Source organism: Parambassis ranga, chromosome 3, assembly GCF_900634625.1.
Source record: "Parambassis ranga chromosome 3, fParRan2.1, whole genome shotgun sequence".
Taxonomy (NCBI): domain Eukaryota; kingdom Metazoa; phylum Chordata; class Actinopteri; family Ambassidae; genus Parambassis; species Parambassis ranga.
In genome coordinates, this window is record NC_041024.1 from 13,174,990 (window position 1) to 13,199,109 (window position 24,120).

At 40.8% G+C, this 24,120-nt stretch overlaps 1 protein-coding gene across 3 annotated transcripts; it reads left to right on the top strand.

The window, feature by feature from the left end:
* The first annotated feature begins 540 nt into the window (after window positions 1–540).
* Window positions 541–22,382, top strand: nedd4a (NEDD4 E3 ubiquitin protein ligase a). 3 transcript variants are annotated; one of them, XM_028402587.1, is made up of 29 exons: window positions 541–786; window positions 1,534–1,607; window positions 2,898–2,976; window positions 3,067–3,105; window positions 3,284–3,337; window positions 13,204–13,254; window positions 13,602–13,663; window positions 13,803–13,905; window positions 14,262–14,425; window positions 14,513–14,627; window positions 15,140–15,304; window positions 15,455–15,538; window positions 15,711–15,830; window positions 15,912–16,202; window positions 16,408–16,485; window positions 16,574–16,628; window positions 16,713–16,771; window positions 16,912–16,977; window positions 17,054–17,283; window positions 17,657–17,778; window positions 17,853–17,923; window positions 18,009–18,104; window positions 18,179–18,252; window positions 18,335–18,395; window positions 18,471–18,530; window positions 18,626–18,733; window positions 18,851–18,947; window positions 19,163–19,235; window positions 20,043–22,382. In XM_028402587.1, the coding sequence occupies exons 1-29, from the start codon at window positions 742–744 to the stop codon at window positions 20,143–20,145; spliced, it is 2,799 nt and encodes a 932-aa protein (XP_028258388.1). In that variant the 5' UTR covers window positions 541–741; the 3' UTR covers window positions 20,146–22,382. The 3 variants fall into 3 exon arrangements, with proteins under 3 accessions (XP_028258388.1, XP_028258387.1, XP_028258386.1); XM_028402586.1 differs by lacking the exons at window positions 541–786; window positions 1,534–1,607; window positions 2,898–2,976; window positions 3,067–3,105; window positions 3,284–3,337 and adding exons at window positions 7,038–7,431; window positions 7,570–8,908; XM_028402585.1 differs by lacking the exons at window positions 541–786; window positions 1,534–1,607; window positions 2,898–2,976; window positions 3,067–3,105; window positions 3,284–3,337 and adding an exon at window positions 7,038–8,908.
* The last annotated feature ends 1,738 nt before the right edge of the window (window positions 22,383–24,120 follow it).

Genomic DNA, 24,120 nt, shown 5'->3' on the forward strand with positions numbered 1-24,120 from the left:
GTCCGCTCTAGTTACGTTGCTGTGGTTTATGTACAGGAGATTTTGTTTGTTTGTTTTGCATTTTAGCAAGTGCTTTTATAAGGGGAAGTGCTTGTTCATACTGGTTTTTAAAGACTTTTTCAAACTAATAAACATTTTTAAGTACATTGACGTGTCTTTTATTTCCACATGAAGCAAACAGAGGGGAAAAAATGGACAAGAGGTGCAGCTTGAAATGTGACAAAAGATAGATAACAGTGGCCTGGAGGTTGTTTACATGAATGAATGTCATGAATTGTTCTCTATACAAAGTGTTTATTAAACCCCAAACACAAACAATAATACAGTAAATATGTAAAATACAAAAGGAAATTCAGACAGGACATAAATACAAGCATGGTGACATCACAGAGACAGTTGATTCATATTTTTTTTACTTAATGGGGGAACATTACACTTGGTGTTAGTGGTGAAGGCAGTCATGTTTTCTTCTGGGTTTCCTCGGGCTGTAGCAGGGAGACGGGAAGAGGAGGAGGAGGAGGAGGAAGAAGGAGGGAGGAGGGAGGAGGATGGATACGGGCAGTGACGACGCTGTCAACTATCCACTCGGTCAGGTTCACGGTATCTACGATCGTAAACACATAGAGGAAATAAAAGAGGCAGAATAACCACACAGACTGAGTTTCCTGGTGCCTGGACTGCCGTATTCTTCTTCTTCTTCTTCTTCTTGTGTCCCTGTAAGCAGGAAGGGCGAGGAATATTATGGCTGCACTTTCTCCACATATCCGTGGACTTCACACAGATGAGGTAAACTTACACATTTGTTATCAAGGCTGCTCATGTGATCGCGTCGTTAGCCAGCTGGCTAACTAGTTGACGCTAACTGCTGCTAACTAAACATAGAACAAGCTGGACGGGTCTAGTCGGAGCTGATTTACCAGCTGCTCACCGTGCAGCCTTAAGAGTTTGGTCTCAACTACATAAATGTGCTACTTAATCAATAGAAAATCGATACAAGTGATTAGTTCACACGACTTCCCAGCTAATGCTAAATGACAGAGAGCACTAGCTTCCTTTTTTCAGACAAGAACGCCTGTTTACGCCTCCCTGTTTTGTCCTCGACACACACACACAAAACTCCCCAAACTCTTTTACGTTACTTCTAATCATGTAGGCTGGTCAGCTAGGCACTGCAGTGTGGGGAAAGTGTGGCTGATTGCGAAATCTCCGGATGAATCACTGACCTCTGAGTAAAAACTGAGGCTGTGTGCATTATGTGCAAAGTGCCAACTGCTGTCAGGACGTTACCTCATCTGGAGACTAAACACTTATTGTACAGCACTTCTCTGCATGCATGTGATGGGACTCATGTTTCCCCCACTCCCAATTATCATTTACCTTTTCTAATGACTTCTACATAACCACACACAGCACAATATTAAACCTGCCGCATTATCACTGTATAACTAGAATCAGAGTGTGTGTCTTTGTTGGTTTATATCTGACTGCCGTTACTGTCATAATCTCATTCATATTTTTATTTTGTTAAATCAGGAAAACATCAGAATCCTCAAAGTGAAAGTTGTTGCTGGACTAGGGCTCGCCAAAAAAGACATTCTTGGAGCCAGGTAAGCTGGAGAAACTCAAGGCGTTCTTGTACTATGACTTGATCTATTATTCTATTAGTGTGTTCCTACTCCAATGTAACACCCTAAATATTCCTGTTTAGTCTGAAAAATTATAAGAGGAAAACAACCATTGCTCACATGTAGTAGACTGAAATAGATATTCAAATTAAAAGTCAAATCAAAAGTCCCCCATATCATATTTATTATTTTGATTGAACAAAGGACAATGTTCTGCATTAGGGTTAGGGTTAGCCTCCCTCATTATTAATTCTCCTTATTCATTTACAGTGTTTGTTTTTCCCTGGAAGTTTCCTTACAAACCACCCTGTAATTATGTGACATTTCCTCAAACAGAAGGCAGTAGTAATGAGATTAGGTCAGACAGAAAAGCTTTGTTACGACTGCAGACAAATCATATTGGACAGACTGTCATCATTTGATCAGTTCGGATTTGTGTGCACGTACATCACCGACCTACAGTATCTCGGCTGCTATGGCAACGGTGTAGGCGTCAGTCACTACGTAGTTGTGCTGATGACCCTTTGGCCTGATCAGAAACCTCTCTCCAGGGGACAGGTTATTTCAGCGTCTATCCACAGACAGTTTGTCCTCCATGGCGCCCGGCTGGTGGTGGCATGGATTCTGCTCAGCACTTGAGCAAAACGTACAGGTGTTGTGCTAAACATTGTGAGTAGAACACCAGAAGGCACAAATGTGACACGTCAAACCAAATGTCCATCTGTGGTTTGAAGAGAGAAGACGATAGGATCTGCACATACCAATGAAGAAAACCCATTGTTAGTCTGTTTTTGTCTTTATGAATACACTCTAACAATGACATCTGAACGTTTATACAATGTTGACTTTGTTGGATGTTTAGGGGACTTTAATGCCTTTGCTGCATGGTTAATTGCTCGTGTTATGGCCAGAATTGCTGTATTACAGTAATACATTACTAATGAGGGAAAGCTACTGCCAGTAAGACTGAGTAGTACATGATGTGATGTGATTGCTGGATATGGTTGTACAGTGTCTCAAATCATTGCAAAATGGCAATTATTGTGTAATATAAGATGAGCTGATGGAAATGTGGTGATATTCCTCAGGACTGAGTGCAGTGATATAAAGTGTTTCAAATGTGTCCATCTCCCTCAGAAACACAGCAAGAGACACGTCATGGCAAAACAGCCACACAAACCACTAATGCAGAAATCATAACTGTCAAAAACATTAAGAAAGATGGATGTTTATGAACACGACTCTTCACCTGTGTCTGTCTTCCTGTTGCAGTGATCCGTATACAAGGCTTTCTCTGTATGATCCTGTCAATGGAGAAATCACAAGTCTTCAGACTAAAACTATTAAAAAGGTGAAGACCCACCATTACAGATCCACTTCCATTTTTATTTGTGCACTGATTGATGTTAACTTTTTTTTTCTCATCTCATGTTACCTAAAGACTCTGGACCCGAAGTGGAACGAAGAATTCTTTTTCAAAGTAAGTGAAACTTACTCAGAACAATGCATGTGTTTGCAGTATCTCTTATGCTTCCCTGTATGTTCCAAGATACTAGTAAAGACATTTCATTTCAGGAAACTGCATTCATTGACTGTATTTGTTAAGCAGGGATAATGTTTACAGTACCCTCACCATCAACCTTGATCTCATGTTTCAGGTTGATCCCAGGAAGCATCGTCTACTGTTTGAGGTGTTTGATGAGAACCGCCTGGTAAGTCTTACTCAACCTTCAAATGATTTGTCAGTGGAAAATGGTTCTGTGTGTAGAGCATGTTGAATTGCTCTTTGTAAACTCAACACATCTAGTGCACTGAAAGGACAGACAAAATATACTTTATATGTCTCAGCAGGGCATCCATGGAATGGTTTGTGTGTAAGTTTAAAGACTGGAATTACTGGAATTCCTTTTGCTGTGATGGATTACTTAAAAATATTTAGGGTTTAAAAAATTGTAGAAAGCTAAAGAAAGGCAGGAAGCTAATGAGCTGCAGAGCATGAGCTGTTAGCCTACACCGTCACCTCCTCATCCATTCTAATAACAAACCAAACTAATAACAAAATAAACTGGTCCTTAGCCACATCCTTCATTTACCCCAGGTTTACCAGCTGCACACAGTGCAAGCACCCACTAGCAAACAGTCAAGCTTTGTTTTAGATAATATTTAGCTGGTCACTGCAAAGGATATTTGATATGACCTGACCACAAATGTCATTAGACGTACTTCGTCTGAGTGATCTTGATGTGGAAATAATGACAGGACATGATTGCAGGAACACAGGATTTGATTTAATTTTTGATTTACCACCAGCTAATGCTGCTTACAGTGAACATTAATGCTGCACAGACACAAGGAAACCAAGAAGATACTAATCCTAAAGGTGGATAGCCTGTGGTTATGCGGTGGATTACAGTCACATTAATAGCATTTTGTGTTTTATAAACCAAGCTGATCTCTGGTTTTAAACATGTCTGAGAAAAAGGAGAGTATTGGAAATCAATTTTAAGAGTCTCTGCAACAGAGGGACATGTCTTAATTGATAGTTGTAACACGTTCAGCATGTGTGACACAGTGAGTTTGGAAAACTTGATGTACAGATTCTGTTATGACCATTAATATATAGATCCTTAAGTATATACCTTAAACAGGCTGAAGGCTAAAAGAAGCCAGTGTGTGATATGCTCATAGATAAGGGTAGAGACCCTGTAGCCAGTGCAAATTGTCAAAGACACAGCAGCCATTATTTTGCCATGATGTGTGATATTGTTGGAAAACTGGGATACCCAATCAGATAGAGCAGTAAATAAGGGCAACCTACACGTGGGGCTGAAGTTCAAAGGCATAAGTGGGGTTGAACAGCAGCCAAATGTCAGCAGCTTGGTAAAAACTGGTGTTTGGATTGTTCTGTGCCCATAAAAGGAGTATAGGCACTGGTGTTCTTTTATGGATTACACAGGTTGTTGCAAACAATCAGTTGAGCTGCTGACCCAGTTTCCTACTGGTCCTGGGTCACATGAGCAGCAAGACCACAGTGACAGCATAACTGCTGCTCGCTGTGTGTATCTGATAACAAATATGAAAATGACACCAGTGACACGTTTTAAAGTTTGACAGCTTACAAGTGATTGGCTAATGTTCAGCATGTTAGGTTGTGATTGGATCAGGAGTAAGCTGGTATTTATAGTGTTTGTTTCTAATAATCTAGGAAGTTATGCACAGAAAGAAATGTGATGTGTTGTATCCCTCCCCCTTTACAGTTATGTTGTTGTGTTGTCTCTTTGGAAGTCTCTGAATCCTCACTGTATTTGTGTATAATGGTGGCAGCATGTGTAGCTTTTCTAGCTCCACCTTAATATCTGATATTTTGATTGTTTATAGTTCAGCTGAATGTTTCTAGAATGTGTCATTGCATCACAGGTTTACAGTCACATGATAAAATAACCTTGGGTGTGTCTGGCTCAAATCTGCCTTCTCATGCTCAAGGTAGAATTAGTAGAAATCTGGAGGGTGTGTCCATTCTGTGCTTTGATGCATGTGTTTGTGCATGTTTAACTTGCTAAACTTAGCAGTATAAAATATGGAAAAATCATTCATTTATTTGTATTTGTAACAGGCAGTAGGGTCTGAGTATGCTAACCACACAGTTGCATTAGGAGATGTATCTGATTGTGTCATCTAAATCTTGGGATATTGTTATTTGTGCCTTATGTATCTTCAAAGTGCACTGTATGACCATAATCAGTGTGATTTTTATGTTTGTTTTTAGGTTTGGATAACAAAATAACAGACTGACATGTTGGAGTGTAGTAAAGCATTTCAGTATTTGATGATTCATTTTCTAAACACTATAAAAAAAAACTATGTGCTCTTTAGTTATGCAGATTTCAGCACCTCTGCTGCTTGCTGAGCAGGTTCACTGCAGTAGTTCCCCTAGCTATACCACCAGAGATCAGATTATCTAATCTAATATAACAACAACATGTTGTAAGTTTCCTGAACACTAGATGAATGTCTATGTAGCATCATCTGCCTCAGAGACAGCATAAATAAGGGGTTATGCATGTGACACACACAGAATACAGAAGTTGCCATGGTTACACCCTTGAATTCATTACCACCGTGAATTTACATGAGGAAAAAAACAGCAATGAAATGATAAAGAACTGTTTTGTTATTGGATGCACAGGCTGAAATTTTCTACACAATACACAATAACCACACATATGGAAAGTATATGCGTCATGTTATTAAAGTATATGCTTCAGGTTATTTTCGTAAATAGAAATGACAAACTATTTATGAGGTTTGTAGTTTTAGTTTACTTGATCTTTGACCTCTGGCATGTGACACATGAAGCATTGCATTGTGGGATTGTTTGAAGAAAACTGTTTACATAATGTAGATCCTTTTTTCCACACTCCGCCTCTCAAATCAAATGAGAACAAAGGGAGAGATTTAAACCTTGATGTAACAGTACAGAATAAACTCTTGTCACACTGTGACACTAATGGCTGCAAATCCTAGAAAACTATAAGTAAATGTTAGGAAAGTTGAGTTGTACCTTTATCAGTTCATATGATTATATCTCAGCAGCCAGCATAACAGATTTCTTTTGCCACACAGCTGCACTGAGACAGTTTGTTCTCCATCAAAAGGGTAAATAAATACAGTTTAGCAACTTGTTAGCATAGCTATTTACAGCTACACCTGCTGATTGACAGCCTGTCTTGTGTATCCAGCATCTCCGGTAACCACACCCTACTGACCCGGTTGTGATTACTACACAGTCACAAGGTCTCCTGGCAGTTTTACATGTTAGTTTTAAAAAATAGTTGATGAGTTGCTCTGCTGCGACACCTGCCCTCTAGTGAATCATGTCTTTATCCTGGCTGTGACTCTTACTGTTAAGCATTATACTGAAACTGATTTGGAGGCAGAGTAATTCCCTAAAATAGGCCAGCCTGGCTCACAATAGGTTGCCATTAATAAGTAGAACTGTCAACAGTTGTGGAAAGGAAATCAGACCAGCACTGACTGTTACATGAGGTGTCATATAACAAGTGTCATGTCACTGTAAAGACACAGAAATCACAGCTCTTTCTGCTTCTTATCATGACTGTTGTTCAGTCGAACAGGTAATTTTTTGTGTGGAGATGTTTAGGCTAGAAATATTCATGGGTTTAGCATAAATACACTTGATGACACGTGACTTTTGCAGTTCGTGGTCATTTCCCTGCAGATTTGACCAGGCTGTGGTGTTGTATTGTGAGCTTTGGCAACCTTGTCCTCTATTTGACACAAAATGTTGTTAAAAGTCTTTCTCTTTGATTTCCTGTAATTCAATAGCAGTGGGTAAAAATATTTGTGGGGGCACTGAGCAGCAGAAACTTTAGAAGCATAGCTGCTGGAGGAAGTGGAGTCTTGAGTGAGTGGCCCGAAGCAGATGTAACAGTTTACCGGAGCTTCAGTCTGAGATTCGACATGGAGGACTACCATGGTGCTTTTTTTCCCAGAGTGGTAAACAGCAGTGAAGTGGCTGCAGCACACACGAGGTGTTAGACATTTCTCTGTCAGGACCTCACGAGGTGCATTTAACCAGAACTAACCTAAGGTTATAAAGCAGGTCAGCAGTATAAGCGCTAACCTTTTATGATTTAGTGTTTGTTTTCCATGTAGGATTTAAGCTTCCGAAAGGGGCTAACCTGGGGGATCGCTCTAGTTTCAAAGGTCGTGTGTTTGGGTCATGTCTCCAAACAGAATCACCGACCTCTTCTGACTAAAAGCTGAGATCAGCCTGGAGAGGAATGTAAGTTGTCACCAGAGCTATTTTGGCAATGCACAGCCACTAATGATTGTGATCACAGAGCGGAGTTCGGAGCAGTTGCTTTGCTCTCCTTTTTTCCTGCCAGCAAGTTTGATCATGCAGCTCTCTCCCGCACTGCAGGGATTAGAGTGTTAAACGGATGGCACGTAGGCTCCGCTTGCATTTTGCGTCAAGGAGAAGCAACACTGACCCTCTGTCAGAAAGCCTCAGCAGCCATGGTGTGGACAGCGGAGTCGGTGTGTCAGCTCACAGCCCCGCAAAGAGTCTGGCGCACAGTTCTGTCCACTTGAAGGTGACTCCCTTGTCACCAGACTATCCTAATAGTCGGTACTCTTCAGTTTTCATACCCAGGGTTAACACTGGAGGATGTAATAAGAAGAGTGTTCTGCAGATCTCACTGCAGCCCTGTGGGAAGCTCACTGGAGAGCAGGATGGCAGTATAGAGGATGGAGACCCAGGAGCCAGTGAAGGAGGAGCAGGTACTGGCTCTGACGGCGGCTCATGCAGCAGCAGCATGGCCAGTGACGCAGGATACTGTAGCAGCAACAGCATTTTTGAGCTTGAGGCTCCAGAAAAGCATGGGACCACCCAGGAGAGGAGTTTAATCCGCTGCAAGTCCAAGGTCCCGCTGAGACGCTGTTCCTCCTTGGTTATATTTCCAAAGAGCCCCTGCAGCACCCCTCCGGCTTCCCCTGTAAGTCCTGTGGCTCTACCTGCTCTCCCACCAGTGAAGGGGTCTCCTCAGTCATCTTTTCAGACATCTGCCAATGAACACTCACAAGACGAGGAGGAAGTGACTTGCAAAGGGTCCACTGTCATGGCATTAAGTGGCCATCGTCTCCCAAAGGGAAGCTGTTCAGCTGAGTTCAGGGACACGAAACACATGGTGCAATTTAATATTCCTTTACATGATGAACCAAAAAGCAAACTGGAGGACTCCAAGAGTAAAATAATGGAACTATCATCAGCTCTGGACAAATCGAATCGTCACTCTAGCAGCGTGCTGCTGCACTTTGCCCACCAGGCACCTATGATGTTGGAGAAAGGAGCTACAACCATGACTACTTTCAACGTGGAATATCCTGATGCTTACTATCCAGCAGCACACCCAGAGGGTGAACATGACGCTCACAAAAAACTGTATCGTAGTACCTCTGCTTGTTTGTTTTCCTCGAGTAAACCATTAGAGAAAAAGTATAAGGTCTGTTCATCAGGAAAAGGCCAAGAAGGAAACCACTGTCATCGCGCCATACAAAGGAGCTTTTCCCTTGAGGTGCCCTACCCTAACACTGGAATTTCATGTCACGTTTCTAATCCAAAACTCAGCGCCCCTTGCTCTCCACATGTTCACATACATTTGTCCCCTTACTGTCCTGCTAAGTTACCTAGCTCTGTTTCTGATGTTAACACTAGCCACAAGTGGAATAATACACCAAAGAGCCCGGATCAAATCTTCAAGGTGAGTGATACATTTTTAACAGGTATTAACAAAAATACCTGAACCTCAGTAGAGCTAACCACTATCAAAGGAGCGTTTTTCTAAAGATACTGAGGCTGCTCTGAAGGAACTTAGAGGATTTGCCTAAAATGTGGTTTAACTGGTAGATTAAGTAGATTCCACTCTTCTCAGCTGACCTCCCTGTGACTTCAGCTGTCATCTACTGAAGGAAAATGACATGGGACTATTGTGCAGTGTGCAGTGTTGCTCCTCTCACTGCTTAGTGCCATTCAGATCCTTAAAACTCTGTTTACTCAGGATCAGCCATTAGGCTCACCACAGGACAGAGCGACATTCGGTAACCGAGAAGAGCGCTACAGCTAAGTCATGCAATTAACAAGCCCGATGTGGACAAACATTCAGAGGTATTCAGTTACATTACAGTAAAGCCATCTGCATATGAGTTTCCAAGAAATGCATAAATAAGAAACAAAATGCTGCTTCCATCTTGAAAGTTTGCTCGTCGGTGTGTAAACTCTTGCACAACTTCAGAATACTTATCCACTTATATTAGTCTGTTAGCGCTATGAGTAATCGACTTAAGCATTTACCCAGGCTAATTTTAGTGGTGGGAAAAGCGGTGCCCCTTGCTGGTATAAATAAAGTGCCTCTGAAATATTCCCCCTGACTCCAGATAGTCTGGGGGTCTGTAGGGCTGCCCAGTCCCGTGGATTCAAATTTAACAGCATGATACTAGAGCAACGCACAGTCATGCCAGCCATCTGTGGACATGGTGTGTGTGGCAGGGGTAAGGCACTGTAGGCAGAATCAGAGGGTGAGCCTTTCCCAGTAATTGGGTGGTGTGTTACCGTCCTTGTGGGTCCCCCTGCCAGGCAGTGTTTGTAAAATATCAGGTGTCAGCCTCCCCCCTGTGTTTAGCGGCTGTCAAGAAAGACGGTCTCATCTTGTACTTAACCAGTCCATTAGTTTTAGAGATCTAAACTACCTTTCCTAAATCTGGATTAGATTGAAGCTTTGAACTACGGCTACTGATTTATTTCATACAATCAAACTCCATGCATGTTTGGTTAAGTGTCACCTGTCCTCCCAACAATCTCTTAATAATCTCTTATATCAGAAATATTCTACCCATGTTAAATATATATAATACAATTTTGTATGCCTTTTATTTATTTTATTTTTGCATCTTTTTGTATTCATATTTTTATTTTGCAGGTCTGAAAGTAACATAAGTTTGATCCTTTTTTATATCCTGTACATATGGCAGTATTGACAGTTAAGACAACCAGTTGAAAAATATTAAATATTATATTGAAAAAAATCTATATTTACAATTTTGAAACATGCATTATCTCAGAAATGGTTAAATAAACTTAGTACTCTCAAACGACCGTTACTCTCTGTGAAACTACATTTTTTACAGTGTAATAACGAAAGATGTTCAAAATTTTAGCTTTGTCTCTTGTCTCTTCAAAGCCTTCAAATTTTTAGATTACAGCAGCTACAAAAATGCTTATCAGATATATATAGATATATATAGATATATATCTATATATAGATATAGAATGTGTTAATTGTGATGCCACTGGCTGTGGTGTTAAAAATCTTATCTGTAGGGCCCTCATAACCCCGTGTATCAACCATGTGTGGTCATGTCACACATAAAGGGTGGAAAAACACAAGTCAGATTTTTTTTTTCCACACTTCAAAAAACATTTATGTTTTGGTATAATTCCACAAACCAGACCAGTAAATGCAGGCGTTCCCCTTTAAGCTGTCCAGATCATAGGCTGTATAAAAGAATTAGGTGTGACTGTGATGTAATGTATCTTGAGTCATATTTTCTACTTTTTACACTTAATAGGTTGTGAACTTGCCCTCACAAAGGACTGTTGGTTGTTATGTGATGGGTCAAAGTAGGCAGAACTGTTTGCCACAGAATCAGTATGTGGTCAGCGCTGCTTAATGCCACAAGCTAAACGTAGTTACATGTAGTGTCATATGAACCTTCAGGGATGCTCTGAGTGGACATTTATCTTTTCATCTTGCACACTCTTATCATGTGGCCAAAGCATTCATTTCCCCCATTGTTAAGCCCTGCTGCACTGATCTCAGGACATTTTTCTGGAATAAGGTGGTTAGTCTGCTGCAGATGTTGAAGTGAGGTACTTGATTTTTCAGACTTTTAAATGTCTATGGATTAGTTTGTGGAATACTGAGCTGACATAGGCATCAGTCACCCAAGATGTCTACAACTTAATTCAGCAGTTTATCTGGTGAACACATGAGCAAAGTCTAAACTTATAAAGGACAGTGAATGTTTTTCTACAGGAGATACAAAGTTGTGTATGTGTGAAAGGGTGCTCTTGAAAATACTTTATTCACTGACAGAAGGGGGCTCATTTCCTCTGGGAGGTGAGACTGTTTGCATTGTAAAGCATCTATACCTTGTCTAAGGGGGTGTTGCAACCCTAACAACCTAGAGCATCTATCACACTGTACAAAAATAATAATGAATTGTTCCATTGATGAAAACATCAAAGATTGTGTTGTAATGTGTATTTTTCACTTTAGATTGTACATGTAGAGGAGATGGTTACATTGCTTCAAATGGTGGTGTTGGTGGTCTCTAGTTTTGGCTTCACTATTAGACGTGCAAGGGCAGCACGAAGGAGGCTTCTGCCTATATTTGTTGGTGTACACACTCTGTACTGCTGTTAGACAGATTGACCTGCCATGGGTGTTAATTTGGTCACAAAGCTGACTCCCGCTGCGCAGTGTGTTCACCTTCAGCCCTCTGCTGTCGAGACTGCAGTGGCTGGATTTAAGGCACACAGTGAATGTGTGAAGTAGGCTTGTGCAAAATCGTATTGCGTGCAATTAATCATCAGAAAAACTGTCACCGATTAATATTTGCCACTTATCTATTTTATATGATAGAACATGCTTTTATAAGGACGACATCAGAAAGGAAAAGGCAGGGAAAGAAGCAGCAGCTGTTCTCAGAGTGGGAGGTGAGGAGCTGCTCTGTGTGTTGAGGGAGTAAACTGAGTTTTCAGTAACTGCTCTGTAACCCTGCCTGACACATAGAGAGGACATTAACCATCAGATAAACAGGCAGGTTACTACGTGACTCTCACGAGAGTGTGGCGGCAGCGCTACAGCGCTACACTTCTGAAACGCTCCTGGTGTAAATTGATGTTGTGAGACAGACGGGCGTATTACGTCCGTAAAGCACCACGCTGCACTTATACTCGCGTGCAGTATAAATCCAGGGTAACGTTCAAAGCAGTTGAGCGCTTCGAAGCGTGGAGCGTTGGTTGTTGCCATAGTAACTTAATGTTTGCCCTCCCGATCTTTACTAAATTAAATGTGGAATTGTCCGGTTTGTTTGTTTGTAATTTGTTTTCTGCTGCTGTTGTACAGTATGAGTGAAAACATGCACTAGTGTGTGACATATTCCACTCACAGGTTAATTTGCACAGACACATTTTTTTAACTTGAAATAATCACTGATGTGACTTTTCTAAACTTATTTGTCCTGTTTAATTTTAATGTTGATATGCACTCCTCTGTGACCTTAAGATTAGAACATTTGAAGGACAAAGTTACTTTAAATGTTTGCTTCATTATTATTTAATTTTGAAGCAGTTTGTGCATTGTACATCTGTTATCAATACATATTTCACACATGGCTGGTTGGTGCCTAATCACGACTTACCAGCTTAACCTGTTAGAATGAAGTAGTTAACTTGACCTAATGATTTGTCGGTATCATTTTAGAACAATGTGGCGATTTAGAGTCAAAAACATGTAAGTATAATTGTCATCAATTAATCGACAAATTAATCGTTATTGGCTAAATTAATGTGATTAATTTCTTTGGTTGGGCGATATTGGCACCTAGTTGAAGTGTTCAAAGCAAACGCTGCATTATTTGAATTCCAGACTCTCTAGCAATAACACAGAGCAGTCCTTCCCTGTGTGCTGATAAATGCATTCCTATCTGCACTATGGATCGTACCAAGACTAAGAAAACAGTGCCGTGTTTGTGCCATTGAAGAGATAGTTTGTGTTTAATGTAATGACTAAAGCTGGTTTGTTACAGTTCTTTAATGCCATAGATGCCCAACACAGACACACTGTTCGCTCCCATTAGAATATTACACTTCTATCACTTCAGACAGCTAAGCAACGGAACATGTCTAGGCAGGCCCAGTGTTTGCATGTGTGCAGATAATATTACCATGATTCTGACGTATGTGTGTGTTTGTATGTTTCTCCCTCTCTGTCAGACACGTGATGATTTTCTGGGACAGGTGGATGTTCCCTTAAATCAGATTCCGGTGAGTCCTTGGTAGCAGCAAATCCAGTTACTTTGTATACTCATGTCTTCTTGTGATCTGTTTTTACTGTACAAGTTCCAGACCTCAGTCTCACCATGTAAATATAAACACCCGTATAGAAGTGTCTGTTCCACATCGCTGTCTCTAGTTTTGGAAACATGGTCCGTCGTGTTTATGTTACCATCCTGCTTTTGTTTTATTATAAATACAACACCCCCAAATTACCCCTCATTTGCACAGTTACCATCATTTCATGTAGTGGTTTCCTAAAATATACTGTGTTTATGATACAGTGCCAAGCAGAAGTATGAAGAAATTATTTATTATTTTTGTTTTGTTGTTCTCAGACAGAAAATCCTAACACAGAAAGGCCATTCACATTCAAGGATTTTCTGCTTCACCCACGAAGGTTGGCATGCTCTCATTTATTATTTCTCTGTTACACATTCCATTTTTTTTGTAATGGATAATAACTCAAAGGAGAAAATGGTACGGACACCACTCATAGTTTTATTTTTAAAAAATCATTCATCTTTATTTCTCCACAGCCACAAGTCCAGAGTCAAAGGTTATCTGCGGCTAAAAATGACCTACCTGCCCAAAAACTCAGGTTCAGAGGAGGAAACAGTTAACCAGGCTGAGGACATGGATGTAAGTTAATACTTAGTCATGTCAGAAATTACCTTTTTATCATTGAAATATAAACATTTTAGGCACCACTCTCTCCAATCTCTGCTAGCAATACTAATCTATGTTGAATTGGATTTATCTTTAAAATACATATATATAACACATAAAATGTCATTTAAACTGACTGTTTATTACCTTCATGTAGTTTATAATCTGTGGCCTGGGATCATTGGGAGGACTACAGCCCCTTTGAAAAGCTAGGGGCAGAACTCCTTATATTATATTTGTATTATGTTTGTATTATGTATCCATGGCAGGTTGTTGGGATGTTCTCATCATTGTGCACCTCAGTTTAAACAGTTGTGTGTGCTCTGCAGCCTGGTTGGGAGCTTCTGGAGTCTCAGGACATGTCGGGTCCCAGACAAAACCAGCTGCTGCCCCCTCTGCCTTCTGGCTGGGAGGAGCGACAGGACAACCTTGGAAGAATCTACTATGTCAATCATGAAACCAGAACCACACAGTGGCAGCGACCCACAATACAGTAAGATGTCTGACCGATAAAGTCACATCCTTTATGCTGTTGGTGTATTACTGATGAGTGACGGCATATCGTGTCTCCCCTAAACAGGGACGGTGATTTGGAAATTCAGAGAAGGCAGAACAATAATAGGGATGCAGAGCATGCTTTTATCACGCGCAGACAGATCTCAGACCCCGATGAGAACACACGAGAGTCTCCAGAGGTAAACGGACCTTTACAGGTTTACTGCCATGTCAGAGGGATCAAGGCAAATGTTAGGGTTAGAGAACAGATAGGGCTGATATTCCCTTCAGGAGTTAATAGATACCAAACAGAGCGTAGAGAGGTAGGTCAAGTAAGACTCATGTGTCCTGAAACATGAAACCAAATAAAAGTAGTGTTGCTCCATGTCTTTTAGATGTGTAACTAGGCACCTTTTTGACAAGTTAGCCTCTAAAGTTTAATAGGTGAAAGTATGCCAGTGTTGTTTCAGCTGTTTGTTTCCTCTGCAGAAAAATCAGTTAGTGAAGGTTAAGGCTGTAGTTATCTACAATACTGGTATGAGTCAGTTGCAGATGTGATAGCTACAGTACGCAGATGCCAGGTGTTGTTAGAAGTGTAGTTCCTCTGAGCACTTTGACATTTAAACATTACACATTTGCAGATGTATCTGAGTGTCATTAGAATTAATTGGACCAAGCTGTTTGGATCTAACCTTCTCTCTTCATCTTCTAGAGCTGGGAGATCATCACAGAGGATGAATCCACTTTATACCACAGCAATAACCAGCTCAGATCACCCTCACCCCATATGGCTGTGGAGTTCCACTCGCTCTGCGACGAGATGAGAAACATGCCTGTTTCAGGTGCCACAGCTGCTGAGCAGCGCTCCACCCAGACGGTCAGTTTCTGTGCAGCATCAGATTCCAGTTTCTAAAAGTCAGCACGAGAGATTTAAAATGAGATTATTGTAAACCACCAGCCTCCACCGAGAGAGACAGAGGTGGAAATGAAGCTGAGTGATAACTGTTATCTTTCTTCTCTGCTGCAGAATCATGCTGGTAATTCAAGCCATTCCAGTTTCAGAGGAAGTGCCCAGACACCAGCTGGGGAGGAACATCCTGTTAATCCTGTGGTGAGTATTTCACACTCTGTTGAAATCAAGCCTTCTAATTATTTACCAGGTCATACGTCAAAATGCTGCTGTTGCAGTGTTTTATGATATATGGGTGTAGTATTTTAGACACCTATTTAGTTTGGACTTTTCAGTGTTGATCACTGTACTAAATGCTTATGTCATTCAATAGCTGCTTCCAACTTCAGCTGGACTGCCTCCAGGCTGGGAGGAGAAGAGGGACAGTAAAGGAAGACGCTACTATATCAACCACAACACCAGAACCACTACATGGACACGACCCCTTATTCAGGTACACAGTTGACTTATTCATTCATCAATACACTAATCCTAAAATCGTTCCGCTTTAATGATGGGGTTTTTCACCGCACAGAGGGCCCCAGAGGCAGCAGTGGCAGCAGCAGAGGCGACAGCAGCAGCAGAGGCAGCAGCCGCAGCAGCAGCAGCAGCAGCAGCAGAGGTGGCGGTAGGACAGAGTGGTACAGGCTTATCACTAAGCCCCACATCATCTCAGTCACCTGTGCAGCCTGAGGTGTCTCCTCAGCGCACACCAAGCCCAGAGGCCTCATTTGAGTCTGGCTTCTTGCCAGCTGGCTGGGAGGTTCGCAGTGCTCCTAATGGAAGACCATTTTTTATCGACCACAATACAAAGAGAACTACCTGGGTGAGAATGTAGCAGGATTAATTTTTCCCAAAGGCCATTTGTTTCTGGCAAAAAAACCCATGCTCTGTCTAAAAACTGAAACTCATAGTTTACCTCCACATCCTTTTCTAATGTGCATGAACAGTCAGAACTGTTTCCCCAGCATATTCTCTGTAAGCATTTCCTATCTGAATGTAACACACCCTGTTCGCCTTCCTCTGAACAGGAAGATCCCAGATTAAAGATTCCTGTTCACATGAGGAGGACACCCTCACTGGATCCTGCTGATCTCGGCCCTCTGCCGGTAAGTTCATCACTTGCAGAAAATCAGTAGCTGATAGACTGATGATATGCTTGATGTCTAATCCAATCTATGTTTTTCTAACTCAAAGCCTGGTTGGGAGGAAAGGGTACACAGTGATGGGAGGATATTCTACATTGATCACAGTATGTATTTAAACTAAAAAAATTATATACAATAATACAATAACTGATATGTTTTTGTGTTGATGAATGTAATTAATTTCATAGACACCAAGACCACACAATGGGATGACCCCAGGTTACAGAACTCAGCTATTACAGGACCAGTGAGTATAGCTTATATTTGACCTTTTATTTTTCAGTAATAAAATATGGGCATTAATTAAATCCTTTTATAGCTTGTGCATGTTATCAGGTTACAATTGATTAATTCTTGTCACTGAATAATCTATTTTATTGATCACAGGCAGTTCCTTATTCCAGAGATTACAAACAGAAGTATGACTACTTCAGAAAGAAGCTGAAGAAACCGGTGAGTGTTACTTAACTGAAATTTCTTAGTCTAGATCCAGCTCACCAGTACTCAACAATGTTTCTTTCTGAGGCAGGCTGACATCCCAAACCGCTTTGAGATGAAGCTGAGGCGAAACGCTGTGCTGGAGGACTCGTACAGACGCATCCTTGCAGTTAAGAGGGCTGACCTGCTGAAGGCGCGACTATGGGTGGAGTTTGAGGGAGAGAAGGGACTGGACTATGGTGGCGTGGCCAGGGAGTGGTTCTTCCTCATGTCCAAAGAGATGTTTAATCCATACTATGGACTGTTCGAATATTCTGCCACGTGAGTCCAAACCTCCGCACACTTTCAAAACACCCATTAAGCACATTAAGTTTATTCTGTTTGGGACAAAACACCACAGTGCTATGTGGTAAAGATGAGGTCGCCATGGCTACAAGCCCCTAACTCGTTTAGAAGACATGTTAGTCAACATTCTGCATTCAGGGGTCAAAAGGTCAATGTATTGGCTACTGCTCACAGCTCCATAGGATGTGTTGTTGGAAATATTAATGTGACCCTACACAGTAACTGGCTGTATTTAAACATAGTCTGCCTGTGCGGTGTGTGTAATTGTGAATGAGCTGGAATCACCCTTAATGCAAGATAAGCACCAGTGTTAAGATTTGTTATTAGAAATGTCGCTTTTGTCTTTCAGGGACAACTACACTCTGCAGATTAATCCTAACTCAGGTTTATGTAACGAGGACCACCTGTCCTACTTCAAGTTCATTGGCCGTGTGGCTGGCATGGCAGTGTATCACGGCAAACTCCTCGATGGTGAGTGCTACCTGATCGTACACATGAGAATTTCAGAGATTGTGCAGTTTTTAACATCTTTGTGCTCTTAAAAGCTTTCTTCATTCGGCCTTTCTACAAGATGATGCTGCAGAAGCCGATCACCCTCCAGGACATGGAGTCTGTTGTAAGTGTCCCTGTAGTTAACCTGGAATCAGAAACATTACAAATAATTCATTTGGTAAATGTTCCCCTTTTGTTTTGCATTTTAGGACAGTGAATATTTTAACTCTCTGATGTGGATTTTGGAAAACGATCCAATGGACTTGGATCTGAGGTTCACCATTGATGAAGAGCTCTTTGGACAGGTTCAGCTTCTTTTCTTTGTCCCACCAATCAGTTTGTGACTTTCCATGTGACTGTGTTTATCTCTCCTATCCAGACTCACCAACATGAGCTGACGCCGGGCGGCACAGAAATTGTTGTCACCAATGAAAACAAGAAGGAATACATCCAGTAAAGAGATGCTCACATCAAAAATGACACATCACAATTAAAGGTATAATTCGACTCTAATCTGCTGCTCTGTGTTTGACAGCCTGGTGATGCAGTGGAGGTTTGTGAACAGAGTACAGAAGCAGATGTCTGCCTTCAAAGAGGTATTGAATTTGATACATTTTAATGTGGTAAACACACAACAACCAAGAAAACTCTGATATATGTTTATGTTTCAGGGATTCTTTGAGTTGATACCACAAGATCTGATCAAGATCTTTGATGAGAATGAGCTGGAGGTGAGTTGTTAGTCGATCTGATATGCAGAAACAGGTCCGACTCCAGGAGGAACAATACACAATTATTTGTCGACCTGCCTTTTCTTCCTCCGCAGCTTCTCATGTGTGGTCTTGGAGACGTGGATGTGAATGACTGGAGGGAGAACACCAAATACAAGAACGGCTACTGCCCCAACCACGTAGTTATCCGGTGGTTTTGGAAAGTAAGACAACTTTCCATACCTGTAGCCATGGAGAGCTGTGCCACAGACCTCTGTGATTTTTCTGCTTTAAGAAGACCTTGATATTGGTTATTAAGCTGTGCATTTGTGCCGTTGTAGACAGTGCTGCTGATGGATGCAGAAAAGAGAATCCGACTCTTACAGTTTGTGACTGGAACGTCCAGGGTTCCGATGAACGGGTTCGCTGAACTCTATGGTGAGAAAACGTCTTTACTACTTTTTGCTTTGTTATTTAATGTCATCCACTCATTTGTACTCTGAACAGATGATTATTTTCATCTTGTCTGTTTTAGCTTTTTCTTCATATTTTCACACTTGTCTCTATCAGACAGGTGGCTTAGACTTTTTTCTTTCCTGCAAATGAATCCCTGTTGAAGTGATGGCTGTTTGTTTGGTGGTTTTATTTTCCAGGGTCTAACGGACCACAGCTGTTCACCATCGAGCAGTGGGGAACACGTGATAAACTTCCCCGAGCCCACACATGGTGAGCACTTTACTGGGATTTTTCCCCCTTTTTATATTAAACACAGATATGTTAAGCAAAGTACTTAAGACCTTTTTAGACTTTATTGAAAGTGTGAGCCAGCATCTAAAAAGGCTAAAAAGTTAGTGTTCACTCCTTGGTGCCGATGAACCGAGAGAGCAGGGATTTCTCAGGAAGGCCTTCAGGAATTTTCTTTAGATTTGTTACAAAGATTCACTTGCATGCAGTGCTGAACTGTTTAGATTTTAGTGGTCAAAGCTCTGCAATCTGAAGAATCATATTAGCTTCCTCTCCATGAATGACAAACAGGAAAAGAGACTTCCTGTTCTTCTGATTCACCTCAAACTCTGTAGTTTACCTGATATAAAACTTTAGGTGATTTTGTTGCGTTGTGTCATCTTTCTGTCATCATACATATAAATATGGGAATAACCTCTCATTAAGTAAAATGTAGCCATCCTTTGTAGTTACTTGTCTCTACCTTGGATCCAGGTATTGACAGTAAAGGTATCTTTTGAGACTTCAGCAGCTCAGAAAATTCATGTCAGTCACATTCATCATGTTTTACAACAGATACAAAAAAAATTTGAGTGTCTCACAGTGTTCAGTGGATGGAGGCCCTCTAGTGGCTGGATATGGTCATAACTCGGTATCAATTGACTCGGTCAATATGGTCTGCCACTGAAGAGTTGTCAGCTTAAATGGCACATCCCAGTATTTAGGAAATGTTTATTCCTAATGTAGATGTCAATGTTTTTATGACTCATGCTAACAGCATTATACATTTTACCTGTGTCACCTGTACAGCTTCAACCGGCTGGATCTTCCTCCATATGAGTCCTTTGAGGAGCTAAGGGAGAAACTTCACATCGCCATTGAGAATGCACAAGGCTTTGACGGGGTTGATTAATGTGTGTGTGTGTGTGTTTATGTGGTAGATGAGCTGAAATGACATTAATACTGTCAAAGTAAAGCCAGTGATGTGGTGATGTTGATGAGGAGAAACAAGCTGTTTGTCAGACCTGGGTCTTAACCTGCCAGCTGTGTGACAGATGAAAAAGTGTTGCACAACCTTCCCTTTGGTCTTCTGTTGGGGCACACATGGAGAAAGGATGTTGAATCTGGAGTGTTTTATATTGTTCTAAAGTTTACAAATCAGGTTTTCTTTATTATTTGATTCTTTAGTGTAAGTCGCTCAGAGGGGTCGTCACTCCTGTTTCTTCTGCTCAAATGCTTAAATATTTAAAGAACTTGATTCTGTGAAAATTACAGCATTGGTAATGTGAAGGAAAACTGTACAACATGTAACAGGAACATCTAACATAAGTCTGTTTAGATCAGGATCAGTTGTGCCGCTTCTCACATCAGGTACATGTGAGACTTTGGGGTTAGCTACAGTATTTTGCTGCTCTTGTAAACTCATTAAAGTGTCTCTCCCTACTACTCAGATGTTACTGTTCAGTTGTTTAAAACCACTTTTGAAATCTGTAGAAGCGTGTAACTTTTGTCTCCCCCTTCTGGCAGTGAGAGTAGTTTCAGAAACACTGTATAGATTTGCACCCGCTCACACCACAGTGTGTAGGTGGTGGGCATTAGGGATCTTCACAGGGTAGAAATTGCAAAAATAACACAGAATGTCCACAGTTTTAAGATATTAATCGCTATTATTTAGAGAGATTAAGCAGTGATGGCTTCATAGGCTGCACCAAATATTTTAATAGCTACTCTGTTACTATCTATCGCTTGTGTTTTCAGGCTGTACTCTTCCTGGGTCTTGATGCTCTGACATAGTAGACCACTCAGTGTCTGTCTCTATTGTTGCTCCCCCAGACATCAGTGCCAGCTTTACATTTTCTGTATTTTACATTTTTCATTCCACAACTACATTAGAAAACACTGCTGCACTAAATATACATGGAATTTAGCAGAAGACGTGCAAGTTACACAAATTTGAGCAACTACACTTCATCTAATCATTGTGGTAGTAAAGTACCGACACCAGGACCAGTTAGAGGCTCAACTCATTATACTGTAGTTTGTGTGGGCCACAGATGGGCAGAAGTGACTGCTTGCAATGTTAGATTATGCTGAAGTACTATGCATACTTGTACATAATGACATTAGATAATTGAACATGACTCAGTTTTTGTTAATGACATAAATTATATTGTACATTGCCTTCTACAAGCTGTCGTTCCCAAGTTTAATCATGATCAATAGATCCTCAAGTTCAACACTGACAGTTTATGCACCCTTAATATAAGCGTAAATACATGTATATTCATATTATATTTTTAGTATTTTTGCATAATCGGACTGACTGCACACAGTCGGGGTTAAATATTTTTTGTCGATTTTGTCGATATCATTTTGTTTCTTCTATTCATCGAGGGTGCCTATTTAGCACAGTGCTCTATTTTTAAGAGTACATCTTTAAACAAATGTTTTGTTGGTTGTCCGAGTGTGTACAGATTATTGTTTTCAGACTCACTTGTAACACCTTTGTAAAAACAAACTAAACTAATTCTACTTCAGCGGTGGTTTTAACATGTTTCTGATTTGTTTACACTACCTGCCATGTTTACAGGTTGCTAGTAAAAGAGGATAATTGTTGGCTGGTTCTTGTCTCTGGCAACACAATTTTATACTTATGCTTTTATAAAGTGAAGCACTTTGTTCATATTGATGAGTCTTACTTCTCAACTGTCTAAATCTTTGCTGATCTGTCACCTGCGGACTGCTTAATTTGCTCTTTGAAACCACAGCCCTTAGCTTCAAGTGCACGTCTTTAAATGTTTACATGTAAACATTGCTGAAATTAAGCACATTCTCTTCTTTGACTTGTATTTAAAAAAATGAAATACCTTCGTTTGTAATGTGTTGTAGAATGTGATTGTGTTTATTGATCTCCGAATGGAAGTACTGTTATATAAATATGTGTTGTTGTTATTATTATTGATAGATCAACACTTCATTTTCTGATATATCAAATTTTATTCTAACACCTATAAGTGCATTACAGCAGCATACATGACAGTTTAAAGGGCAAAAGGAACTGTAGCTGTTAAATCCCAACCTATATATGTGACATATAGTACACAGATTTCAATAGAAATATGTTTGAAAAATAAAACAATACACAGACAACCTTCCAGTGTGTTTGTCTTTCTTGTGTGAGATTTTTTTCCCACACTGATAAGAGTGTGAGAACAAGCAGAAACACAGAACATGGTCAGGGATAATGTACATTTTTAAAAGGTATTTGTGGGGAGAATATCTCACACCCAATGTCTACTGCCAATTTTTTTAAATAAATAACAATCATTTATCATATTTTATTAGCTGACTTTAAATTTGTGATGATGCTGTGTACACACAACACATACGGAAGTTGTGTGAATACATACAAATACTGTTGATCTTCTTATTTTTTTACACTGTTGTACTGATAACTCACTTTTACTGCTGAATTTACTGGACAGATGTCCAATAGGTAGATAATGAGGTTTGCTGTATGTATGTTCTTGTGTATGTGGGTGTAGTGCCGAGTTGTTCCAGTTGGGGGCAATCAACCACCCTGGAACGCCCTGAAGCCAGAGCCTAACTTTTAAGCTGGCATCTAAGGAGCTAGTTTTCTATATCAAGTTGTCAGAAAAGCTTGTATTTATTTGTTCTATTTTATGTTTTTTGTGATCTGTGTTTCTGTTGTATGATTATGTGGAGAGGACTCTTCGATGCCTCTGTATGTGGAGCCTTTTGTGGTAAATCAGCTGAAGAGTCCCAGTTTATCCACCACCCCCCGACCCGGGCACTAAAACCCCCTTCCCTCTGCAGAGGTCAGTGAAAAGGTCACACACGATTCAGGCCGGCCTTTTGGACGATTCTGGAGGTCAGTGGGGATGGGCATGTGTGGTAGCACAGCCCTCAGCCAATGGCAGCAGCAGCTCTCAGGAAGGCTGGCTCCCTTTTGCCCACAACCTTACCAACATTCATAACCTGATAATGACTTTTACTCCATTGATCTGGCCTCAGAGCTTGACCCGGGCACACATGCAGGCTGAACGTCCTCCACCCACAAAAAGTGCCGTATTGGCAGGTGCTGAAACTGAATTCATGATTAATTAGTCTCCCAGGGCGGAGCCTCGCTGACCATGAATGAGGCCAAGCTCGCACTTTCTCACATTATGTAAGAGAGGTGTTCACCACCCCTTCTGAGGCTGTGGTCAGTTACTGGGTTATACAGTCAAAAGAAGAACAAGAATATACATCATCAGCTGCTCATTTTAACAGAATTTTATAAATCTATTAGAGTTTGAAATTTATTTTTACATGAGTAGCCTGTTTTAACCTGCTGTTCCTTTTAAAACATTTGAATCTGACGAATTAAACAAACACATTTTGACCTTTAATAATATTTAGACTTTTAAACCTATGAACCTTATTTTAATGTTCCAGGCAGTGACATACCCAGTCAACAGCTAGGATATTTCTGATGCATTTTATATAAGTATAACTCTTTATAGGAGTGGGCAGCTTTTCTGTGTGTGTGTGTGTTTTGTCTTCTTTGGACATCACAGCTGGGCAGCGGTCCTGCTACTGAATAAAGGTTCACACAGAGGGAGGAAGGGAGGGAGGGAGGACGGCCAAAGGGGGCAGGGGTTTTGATCCCTCCACACAATAAGTGATGGACATTGGATCAATATCGACATTGACACAGCAGCTGTCCTGCTCCTATCAATGCTTCCTCCTAATTGCAAGGGCCAGTTTTAAAGGACAAACTCATTTCCATTAACATTTTTTTTCCAGTCTGCCATTTGGTGTGCAGTTGGTCTCTTATACTGAGGGATCTGCTCTCATCAATACAGCCTGTATTGATAAGGAAAAG